The sequence below is a fragment of the Gymnogyps californianus genome, chromosome 7 (genome assembly GCF_018139145.2).
Source record: "Gymnogyps californianus isolate 813 chromosome 7, ASM1813914v2, whole genome shotgun sequence".
Taxonomy (NCBI): Eukaryota; Metazoa; Chordata; class Aves; order Accipitriformes; family Cathartidae; genus Gymnogyps; species Gymnogyps californianus.
Genome location: NC_059477.1, coordinates 15,926,837 through 15,938,403, shown reverse-complemented (window position 1 = coordinate 15,938,403; position 11,567 = coordinate 15,926,837). Strand labels below are relative to the sequence as shown.

General features: G+C 41.8%; 1 protein-coding gene across 1 annotated transcript; it reads left to right on the top strand.

The window, feature by feature from the left end:
• The first annotated feature begins 4,165 nt into the window (after window positions 1-4,165).
• Window positions 4,166-7,461, top strand: CTLA4 (cytotoxic T-lymphocyte associated protein 4). The gene is made up of 4 exons (XM_050900403.1): window positions 4,166-4,223; window positions 5,445-5,795; window positions 6,287-6,396; window positions 7,363-7,461. The coding sequence occupies exons 1-4, from the start codon at window positions 4,166-4,168 to the stop codon at window positions 7,459-7,461; spliced, it is 618 nt and encodes a 205-aa protein (XP_050756360.1).
• Window positions 7,462-11,567: the final 4,106 nt, after the last annotated feature.

Here is an 11,567-nt window from a genome sequence, read left to right as displayed (position 1 = left end):
AGTCCTGTCTCTCTATTTCCTCTTACTTCTGTCTGTATCTCTTTCCATACAGTCTCAGATCTTACATTATGACTGTAAGCTGCACAGGCCATGGGGAGGGGGCTATACATTCACACAGGCAGGGGTCCTGGTTGCTACTGACTGGGGCATGTATGGACTATTACAAATAACGTGTAGCAAACTCAGCCAGGTAAGGGGTACAATGCAGACCTTCAAGGCTAACTGAGAACTGTTAGCATGAAAAGTTGGGAGGCAATTTTCCTTCTGTGTTAGATAACTATAGATGCCCTGAATAGCCTGTTGGATATAATTAACTCTACAGTAGGGGAAACAAAGCCTAGACTCTAAAAAAGAAACATCAACAATTGTAGCACAAAGAAAAAGGATGCTCACACATCCACCCACACCTCAAATCCTTCTGGACAATCTGCTGGTCAGCAGAAGTGCACAAGAAGACCAACCCCATGTGCTCTGAGAAGTAGCGGAAGGAGAATTCCTCAGCTAGTGCTGTCCTTGCCTCTGCTGAGGCTGGACTGAGGGCACAGGCTTAGGACTAGAGAGCAGCGTCTGCAAATCCAGGTTAGAACCTGACAGAAAGGCCACGTTTCCGAGAGACTTAAAAATCAGTGGTTTTGTGATGTGAATTGTGGTTCCTTCAGGAACCAAGACTGATCCACCAAACTTGGTCATATCTAGGCCTTTACTTACACTAATCAGGTTTTAGTCCTTTAATGGTAATGAAACAATATTTTTCCAGTCACTGTGTTATTTCCTTTTCTCTTTACCTATTGTTTTGTAGAAAAGATTTTTTCTTCAGCTATACCACTTAGAGGTCTGGATTTTTTTTTCAAATGACAGTGCATTTCAAAACCCCAATAGGTTTGTGGCAAACTAACATGGTAAAAACGTGAACTGTTTAACATAATAAGACATGATCTCACATTCTGAGTTTAACAAAATATCCTGAAACCAGATACTTATGCAAATGATAAGCTTCTCTTCTCTCCATTACATCTCAAGCAATTCACCAAGCAAGTTCCTGTCACAGAAGAAAAAAACATGGGCAGCATGAGACAGGCTTTAAAGTGTGAAAATAATTTTGTGAATAATAACATTTTGCAATGGGAATTCTGACAGGGTGTCAGCAGGAAGGTTTGCCCTAGCAAGCGTTCAATGAAGAAAAGCAGTCCAAATCGCTAAAATGTGAGCAACTAACCCAAAATGAGAAAGAAACTTACATGAGAAACCTAGTTATTTAACTTACTAGCAATCTGACTAATCACAGTAGTGTAGTCCAGTGTTCAGTGTAAATTGCGTGTCCCTCTCTGAGCTAAGGTCAAAGAGGCCGTGAGACCCAAACCACTCCTAAGCTGATTCCTCGGTTTAAGGCTCTGCAGCTTAGACCTGCAAGGCCCTCAGTCCCCTCCCCTGCTCTGACACTTTGCTATGGTAGCATATGTAGAGTATAAAGGTTTCCTGTGACCTGGAGATCAATATCACCCCTAAGAACAAAGAGTACTATAATGTAAGTACGTGCATTAAAGGAAAGATTTATCTTACATGGAGCTTTTGGACACGGCAAGTGCAAAGCACAGGCTGTTGGAGACAGCCTGAGGAATATCCTTTGTGAAAGACCTTCTGAATCTCAGAGTCAAAGGGAGGGTTCTTCTTTCACCCATTCCCTTGCCCTAGCCCTAGGCCATGTGTCAGGTTCCAGTTATAGGGAAAGGGTGGAAGAAAAAAAGTTCTCAAGACGAGGGAGTCAGGGCAGGAAGCTATATGGCTGTAGCCCACAAAGGATGGCTGTGATGTACAGGGAAGGTGGACCAAGCAGAAGTCCAGAGACTCTTCATCAGCTGAAGAGTAGTTAGAAGAGGGGCACAACAGAGAGAAAAGGCATCCCCAGCAATTCTTGTGGACCTTATTTTAGGGGGGAACTCATTCAGTTACCAAAACCTTGTTCCATGCCATAACTGAGCTGGGAAGGATGGGAGCAGTGAAGGAGAGATCTTATTTGGAACAAGATCTCTATTTTACTGCATCATCCATCTGCTATCTGCATACGTTAACTCAAGATCCAAAGTCTGATTAGCAAGGATAGAGGGCACCACAGCAAGGCGATCTCTATCCATTGGAAGAGGGATACTCTGGGCTCACCTCAGGCTGCCCTGGCTGTGAAAACAGAGACAACTTCAAGAGACTCCACAGGGAGACATATTGTGCCTTACTTAGAAGAGTAATCGTCATAACATGAGGCTTTTAAGGAGGAACAAGGGTAAAAAGTAAAATGTGGTCGATCTGAAAAGGCAGCCTGAGAACAAAACAGCCAGGAAACAAGACGAGTACCACTGGAAACACAAAGTTTGCCAGAGCAGTCTCAATTGCCAGAGAGAGGAGCGCCAGAGCGCTCGCTCTCGCTCTAGCTGTATAAGATACTGTGGATATGTGGGGCAGTGAGCACTGAGTTTTACATGGCAATCCTTTGCAAGTGTTTAGTGGTTAATTGCACCATCAATTTGCAGTCTCAATCAATTATCAGGAGATGACATTATGGTTGATGAGGCTCAAATGCATCATTTGTTTAACTGCATACAAAATCCAAGCCCAAAAGATACATAGGACAGGTACTTTGGTTACTACTCTGGATATGAAAATGTCAGGCATAAGCTGGTAATTTCATGCCATAAATCTCACTGATATTCTGCTACACGATGTTGGAACAGCATTTATTTAATATTAAATTTAATATTTAAATTGATTTAAGCTTGTCTAACCAGTAATACAATATGGGCCTGAGTCATTATTAGGGTGCAGTTTTTCATTTTCCCATAGCTATATTTTTATTTATCATCAGTTCTGTTTTGAATGCTGGTTAAGATCAAACTGACTATGAATCTGTCATTACAAACAATTGTTGCATCACCTAAGTATGGAAGCAGTAAATTTATTTGTATCATTAGGTATTGATGAGATTTCAAGATCAAATATTTATCCTGTACCTTTGGATTGGGCAGGCTACTGTTCAAGAACTAATGCTGTTAGTTTTTCTAGGTCACAGTCCAAAAGCAGGTCTTTGCAATCTACTAGATCTACATAGATAAATGATGAAGCACCTTCTAAAAGAACTTCTCAAAGTGTGGGGGGAAAAAAGAATGATGACCTTCAGTCTAACTGAAGTGTAACTTCATTTTTATTAAATTCTTTAGGCAATGATTCATGGATATGACAGTCTATCACATAAAAAAGCAAAATGATTTTCAGACCTTACATGACTTTTAAAAGGCCAACGGGTGAAAACTGTTTCACTGAGATTTGAAATGATGCGGGTGCTCTAAGCAGAGATAGCAATAATCAAAGCTCCTGCAGTGTTTTTCATCTGTTGATGTCAAGGTAGTTAGAAAGTCTGTAGGTAGGGAAAGTTCTGTATAGATGTGGAAGTCATTAGCTATAAACCTAGATAATTTTTTCTTGGAAACAGGAAAGCCTAAAGAAGCTGGGTTATGATTCAAGTCACATTGCTGATAAGAAACGATGAAGTCATTGCAAGTGTAATTAGTATTTTGAAGGGGGCAGCAATTTTTAAACATCAAAAGCACTAACATTAAAGCAAGCAAAGAAATTGGGGGCGGAGGGAAGTCCTCCATAAAAAAGCTAGCTCTCACTGATTCACTGTGCCACATTAGGCAGAAGTATAGTTCTCTGTGTGTTGTCCTAGTAAGAAATACCTGATGATTGCTAAAATAATAAGTGCTATGATTGTGCAAGCTGGCAGCACCAGAGGGCCTGAACTGCTCTATTGGATGATTACCTTTCCTCCCCCAATTCTTAAAGCAGAATGGATGGCAGTTTCAGATTGAATATATATTTTCCATCTGCTGAATAGTTGTTTTTGTTCATGCTGTTTGAGGTTAACTGTGCACGTACTAATCAAACCCACTACTTCCTTTCTCGTAAAACCAAAACAAAGCTTCATATTACTTTCAGGTACAGCATCTGGGATCAAAGCTATATATATACACACTGACTCTGTGTGGGTTCAAACATTTCGAAGATTCGGTATCCTGAAAGGTGTTGCCTTTTTTCCAGTTCTGAGAGTTCCAGTTTGTCTTAAAGTCTGAAGGCATCAGCCACCTTCAGCCCCTTCAGCATCTGTCCCAGCGCAGGAATGCTCTCAATATTGGTCACCGTGGGCTTTCTCTGCACAGCCACTGCCATTGCTGAAGGTGGGTAGATGAAGGAGGCAAGGTAGCGGGGGGTGTCTACGTTTTCTCGGTTTCACATCTTTGCAGGAGATGGACTGGGTACAACAGGGAGAGGGAGATGACATGGGACCCCTCCATAGGACAGTCTGGGAACACGGTCTTGGGGCACCGCAAGGTATCTGGAAAACCAGACACAGAATTTAGAGCAGTAGCATCTGTAGAGAAGCTGGGCAGGATTCAGAGTAGCTCAAGAAGGAAGAAAGATTTTGACAAACCAGGCCCTGTGAGTGAAGTTGTTGGCAGCTGATAACGTGGATATAGAGGTTTGAATGGATGGAGGAATTCTACTCCTCTTCGTCCCAAATTCTTGCACTGCAGAACTGAAGAAGATAAGCCCTGCCCCAAAATGGACTGATATAAAATGAAATCGAACAAATAATACTGAGTCTTCACAGCTTATTGAAGCAAAAGTCAGTGCTTTCCCATTGTGTAGCAGGGTAGTGTATAGAAGTTGTAAAGAACAGCCAGTGGGGATGTACATGGTACACTAGTTTTCCTTTAAGATTTGCAATGATTTTTTTCAGTATGTTTATCAGGCTTTGCTGTGTGTTGCTATACTGTGGCTTGGGGTATATCTTGTTGCTGTATTGTGGCTTGGGAATAGCTGGTTAAAAATGAGGAGCAAAAAGATCAGAAACAAAAATATGCAAACAGGTTTTCCATTCAGTTTTACTGTTACCCTAATGGTTCTGTTCCGTGTTCCATACAGGATGTCAACCTGTTTGTTTCTAAATGTGAACATGCTTATTTCTACCAGGCAGAAATGGTGGTTTAAATGCCTAATTTTAAATTTCAAATTTCAGCTTTACCATCTTAAGTCTATTTTTTTGCTTTCTTATGTATATTAAAAAGTTTGTGTTGAGGGAAACTGAAGCATGCAGGTCATTGCTCCAGTAAGTGGGCCAAATTACCTACTATTTAAGCAACAAGTAATTGCTGAGATTTATATCATTTATAGTAATCAAAGCACTTCTTGAGCTTTTTTAAGTATATTAATATAGTGCCTATGTCAATTGTGGTCTTGGAGTCCTTTTTTTGGAAGGATTTAGCAGCATTTCTAGGAATTACCCATGGATAATAGGAGGTGGTAGGACTCCCTTCCTATTGTGCAGGTTTCAAGTAAATGACAGCAGATCATTTCTTGACAGTTCACTTACCGTCATGCTCTTTACTTCCTTACAGTAATGGAAGTGACTCAGCCAGCAATGGTGCTGGCCAACAGGCAAGGAGTCGCCAGCTTGGTGTGTAAATACAAGCACATTGGGAATGCAAAGGAAATTCGAGTGACTCTGCTTAAACAGACGGGTGACCGGTTCACTGAAATTTGTGCTTCAACCTACACAACGGAGTTTAAAATGTTCAGTGTGGAAGAGGTCATTCAGTGCCATGTTAGCCCTAGCAGAAACAAGGTGACCCTCACCCTCACTGGCTTGCAAGCTAACGATACTGGTCTTTACATCTGCAAGATGGAGCGGATGTACCCTCCACCCTATTTTATGAACAAGGGAAATGGGACGCATCTCTATGTCATTGGTAAGCCAAGCAGCTTTACAGTATGTGACATTCCCAGGTTAAGGGAGTTGCTATTATGTCTCAAAGGTCTTCAAAGTTCCATTTGTAAGAAGTGAGGCTGAACACTGATTCAAGCTCTGAGAATCATGATTCGCTCTTATTCCTTCCAGGTCTCCCTGCACACACCTAAAGCAGGCGTAGTCATAGCCATGCAATGTATTTAGCAATGTATGGATGTTTGACAGCATAAGCAATACCATATAGTGTGCATGTATGTCTAGAAAGTTAGATATGTAAGTGCAGAAACAGTGGAGAGTAAGGTGTATGTTCTTCTACAGATAAAGCCTATTTTTGTTAGAGGTTGAGTGGGCAGGGACTCAGATCTCAGTCCTGGTAGTATCCTGGGACAGCACATGCTAGAGGAAAGCAGTGTGGAGGCTGACTTATTGACCCTAGGGGCTTCCTTATGAAGCTCATGTGTGACATGACTTGTGTGATATCGTATGTTTTAGATCCAGAACCTTGTCCAGACACTGCCATATATCTCTGGGTATTAGGAGCTACTGCCTCAGGATTTTTTCTTTACAGTACCATCATCTCAGCCTTTCTCGTGGGCAAAGCGGTAAGTCCCATCAACTCAGCCCCATCCTGCTAATAACACCCCTTTGTGTGATGAGGACACGGAGAAAGAAATGAGAACAGGGAAGAACACTGGGAACAAATGCACTGGGATGCTCCTTTTTACTGGTGCAATGCTGTTACAATAATGCAAACTAGGAGAATTTGCTGCAGCTGCCATTTAGATTTGTTTATGGCTCATTTGTGTTGCCGGAGTACCAGAAAGCAGTCAGTTTACATCAGCTGGACTGACCCGTGGCTTAGGTTTGGACGCTTAGAACAGGCTGGAGTCCTGGATGCTTCCGGGATCAAAGGCAACAGTCTTGACGTGTACTCTGATTTCACAACTGATTGATTCATATAAAATCCCAGGATTTGATTTTTCCTTTTCTCACCATTCACCTCTGTGCAAAGCAAATTTAAAGAGGCTTCCCCTTGTGATGGGGGGGTGGGGTGGTGGCGGGAATTGTAACTTACAGCATTTTTAACTTCACAGCTAGAAATGTCTGCACAAAGACAAAGGCATGTGAAATGTAAGCCTGGGTTGCCTCTTTCCGTGGGGGTCTGGAGTACTCACAGTCTGTTAGAAATAAACCTGATGCCAAAGCTTAAAACCAAACAGTATCCCTGTCCCATATTTTTCAATCCGCCCTTGTCCCTAGAAGCTAAATGAAACTGTCTGGTGTGAACACTCCTAGTTTTGAACCAACACTGAACTCTGCAGCAGGAGCACCTTCAAAGGGCTAAATGAATGGCAGGACTCTGTTTTTTACTAAATGGCCCCTGTAACTCCTGATTCTCCCTCAAATGGTCTCAATGTATCTTCTACAAAGAGGGGTGACAGGGAAAGGTGTCTAGAATACCTTCTACTCAGTAAAGGCAGAACATCCATCAGTTTTCTCTAAAATGCGCTGGTCAATGATTGTGCTGTGATCACTTGTTTATTTTACTGTCTTGCCATATTTTATAGATAAAGAGAAGACGATGTCTCACTACTGGGGTCTATGTGAAAATGCCTTCTGAAAAGCTAGAGAAAAAAGTGATTCCATTCCACATCACTGTTAACTGAAACAAGGAAAGAGAGAAGCCGTTTCCTAGCTGGGATGGAGAGTCTGCTAATTCACTTAAGTTAAAGAAATAAAATTAATTGTCTTATTACAAAGGTGTACAGGAAGGAGAGAGAATATTCTTTGTAACTTCTATGGTTTGGAGGAGAATAAATAGTTTATGCATTAATATTTCAAGGTTAACCCTGTCACATAAAAATGGCTACATCAGGCCATTGATTCTTTGAGTTGTATTGTACCAATATGTAGTCTATATATATATATACATATACATATGTATAGCATTAAGAGCTATTGCTGTTGCAGCCGAGCATCTTCCTGTCAAATTTCACCATGTCTACTGATCAACTGAAATCCAAACACTATTACGACAGAGGCTTGTGTGTCATTGCTAGGCTAATCCTATAGGTCTGGGGGGCAGAGGCAGAAGAGCACACTAATGTACAAAGGAATGTTGACTTGTTTCCCTGCATTGCTATTTATTGGTCCCATTTCTGGCATTAGTGCTCTGAGCTTCCACAGAGGCATCACCATAGGCTGGCACTGATGACACTGCTGCTCTAAAAGCCTGACCTCAGCTCCTTTCACTGGCATTGTGTCCCAGCAGTGCCGTGCTGGAGTTAACATTGACATCTGAGCCAGTGCTGACAGCTCGGTTGGAGAGGAAGGCTGCCCAGCAGGAGCCCTCTTAGGCTGTTGATGGGAGGATGTTCCAGCTCTGCTGGGGCCTTGCGTTTTACAAATGCTAAATTAGCATCTATCCAAAAGGCAGAAGTATGTTGCTGTGTTTAACTGAGTCTATTTTCCATGAAAATACCGACAGTGTATAATCTTGTTTATTAGTTATGTACCATTCAATAAAAACCTTGAAGCTTTGCCCAAATTCAAGTTCATTTCTTATTCAACATTCTCAGAAGAAACAGGAAGTGGCTACATGTTAGAAAGCAGTGATGACAAGATGAACCTTTCCCCTCTGACCCTGTGTTTTGCCCTTCTGAGGGAGCCTGTGTCCTCATGCCAACACTTACTTTCTCAGCTCTCCTCCTCAGGGGGCCACCATTAAAATCTGTCAAGTCTTCTATTTGTCTAGTTAAAGCTGCTGTGATGTGGTTCAGAGACGGTACCAATCACCTTTTCACTTCCAGCAAAGTTACTCACTTGCAGAAGGTAGCTGTAACGACTTTGACAGCATCTCCTGTACATGTTTATACAAAAAGCTAGTCCTAGTTTCAAATCCTGTTTTCTTTGCACCTCTTTGACACTCTCACTACTAAATGCAAGCTGACACACAAAGTTGCTGGAGCTTAAAACAATTTCAGCATTCTCAGCTACTACCTACTACTTTGACTCTTTGCTATCAAAATTTCACCTTGCAACCCAAAAACTTGGCAGCATGTGTCTCTGTTTCACAGCTGTGAATCCATCTTCTTGTCTCCAAAACTGTGAACCCAAACCCCACAGCCCTCTATGCCATGTTTCTGCAGTGGCAGCAGCTTCCAGAACACCAAATCTCATTTCTCTTTTGGTTCGCTTTTCCCCTCTTGGCCCTTCATCTGGCACCACCTCCAACTGTACAAATAAACATTCACATTCTCAATTTGCCAATGTTTGCAGGTGCTAACTGCTCTCTCAGTGTTGACCTACAATTGTAGTACATTAAGTAAAAGTAGCATCTGATGACATATCCTTTTTCTGAAGGTGTTTTAGTATTCTGACATCAGTCTTGGATTTTTCCCCTAATTTTCCACTAACCTGGTGTTTTGGGGATGAAAAACGTTCAAAGATCACACATCTGACGTCACTGCAAAATGACTGAATTTCTGCCTATTCAAGTGCAGCCTGCTCAGAGAAATGTGTTCCATGATTGGTAAAAATAGATTTGACCCACACATCTGCTTGCACAAGCTGTAAAGTCTTCCAATAAATTTACCCTGTCGAAGCAAGAATAATTATCCAGGGCAATTTTGTTCCACCACAGCAAGCAGTAGCTCAGATATCCCCTGAATCATGTGTCTGACTCCTAAGCAGGAATCAACCGTTTCTTCTTTTTCTTTTCCTTGATGATTCCTATACACTGGGACCAAGAACTTAGTTTTCTTAAGCAATCTAAAAACAGCTCAAGTAAATTATTTTCTAAGTTTATCACTCCTAGGTGAAGAGATGCTTTGGACCTATATCAACAACCTCATGACCTCTGGCCACAGCTGACTGTGAATCTGTGACACCGTAGAACCTGTGTGTATTCCAATTCACCTTCATTTCTGGCAGCTAAGTTGACCATGGTTAGGCCTCCTGCATCCACCTGGACTAATCCCTCTTAGTACACTAGCATTTCCCTGAGACATTCAGCCTGTAATGACCGGTGAAGAATTCTGGCCTAAATAAGCTGCAAGTTGCTAGATTACCTGAATAGTGAAGGTTATGGGAGAGCAGAGCAGAAACGATCATCTCACGCATGGCAATAGCAATATTTTGTGTCTGCTCCTGCACTTAAATAATTGCTGGTATGATGTTCATTAATTATCCTACTGGAAATTACTTTGTCCAAATTCTCTGCCTGTTCTGAGCTTCTCTTCATCCTCAGTAGCTACTTTTTCCAACCTTCTCTTATTTCTGCAGTGCTTAATTTTCTCTGCCTTTCCTTACCACTGTAGCAGCCTTCCCTGAGCTAAATGTTATATAAGTACGCATTATCATTTTTGTTCTAAGCCAGGTTCCCCTTTTGAATTTTCTGGCAGGGTAATAGGTGCACTCAAAGCAGTAGATGTAGCAGTGAAGATCAAAGTGGGATTTCAGTTCAGATTTTATTGACAATGATACTCTCGTAATTTACATCTGGCACTACAGAGATGAGTGGAGCCTAAGTGCCCGCAGAGATGGTAGTTATACCTGTCTCCATATGGTCCATATAGCAGCTAGCTCTGAAGAGTGCAGAGCCCAGACCTCAGGGAATTTCCATTCCCCTGATGCCCTGTGCTTCCCTCCAGGACCTTGAGCTCTGTGCTTTTCCCTGATACTTGGAGACAGTCTTGCCATGATCAGCACTCAAAAAAATTTGACATATGCAAACCAGATATAGTTTTCTGTCAGATCACAGCAGTACCAATATGAAAGGTGCAAGCTCTAGGTAAGTGTACATCCCAGAAAATGCAATAAAGAGGAAATCCTGACTCTTTCTGGGAAGAATGTGAAAAGCAAAGGCAAAAGGATTTGGTCTCAGAACTCCGCTCATTAGAACAGGGAGTTTAAAAACATAACTGAGTATCTTACCTGGACAGCCAAATAATGAAACCATACTGCTTGGTGAGGTTCAGCAAGAGTCTCTTTTGATGTGCCCTTCACCCAGCCAGGAGATATGTCAGCCTGTTTGTGAAACAGAGATAGTGAGTTTCTGGCTGCATCTGAGTGGGCATTCACAGTATACTTGTCTGCATCAAAGACAATGGCATATGCATACACCACCCCCTACCCCCCAATATTCTACTTTCATTTTCATCCACCTTTTTATCTGAACTATTTTTCTCCTTGCCATTTTCAATTATCAGTCTTAGCTGATACAGAAAAACATGTGACAAAAGTCTCCCACCTGGCTAGTCTATGAGTAGGCAATGAGTACTCCATCATTTTAGCATTAGAGATTTTCCTGTGAAATATTCAGGTTCCCCATTCTTTGGAGGAATATGTGAATCTGAACTCACTACTCAGTCAGGCCTTGAGGACTGTAGGGAAAATCCATTCATCCTGTTTTCCACAGACCTTTACCAAATTAAAAAAAAAACAATCAAGGACCCCTAGGCTATGCAAGAGCAGACTTTTGTTGACCTATTCCTATCCTTCCTAACCTCCTGACCTTTGCTGAAGATTCCCCTGAGCCTAATGTCTTGTTTTTCAACAACCAACATTTGCATTGGCCAGGTAACTCCTAACTGGTTTGATACAATTCCTGGCTGAGTACTGACTTCAAGTTTTGCAGCTCCAAAGAGTGTAAGTATGTGTGTGAGGGGCTGAGATGAGATTTGGAGGCAAAGTACATTGGAAGGTAAGATATGACTGGCTTCTTCCTTTCACTAGACAAAAGCTATTGCTGGGGAGTGAGCCCTGAAAAATA

Coding starts and splice junctions, on each gene's coding strand:
- CTLA4 (XM_050900403.1), top strand. CDS start 4,166: ATGCTCTCAATATTGGTCACCGTGGGCTTTCTCTGCACAGCCACTGCC. Junction 4,224..5,444: donor AGCCACTGCCATTGCTGAAG/GTGGGTAGATGA, acceptor ACTTCCTTACAG/TAATGGAAGTGACTCAGCCA. Junction 5,796..6,286: donor GACGCATCTCTATGTCATTG/GTAAGCCAAGCA, acceptor CGTATGTTTTAG/ATCCAGAACCTTGTCCAGAC.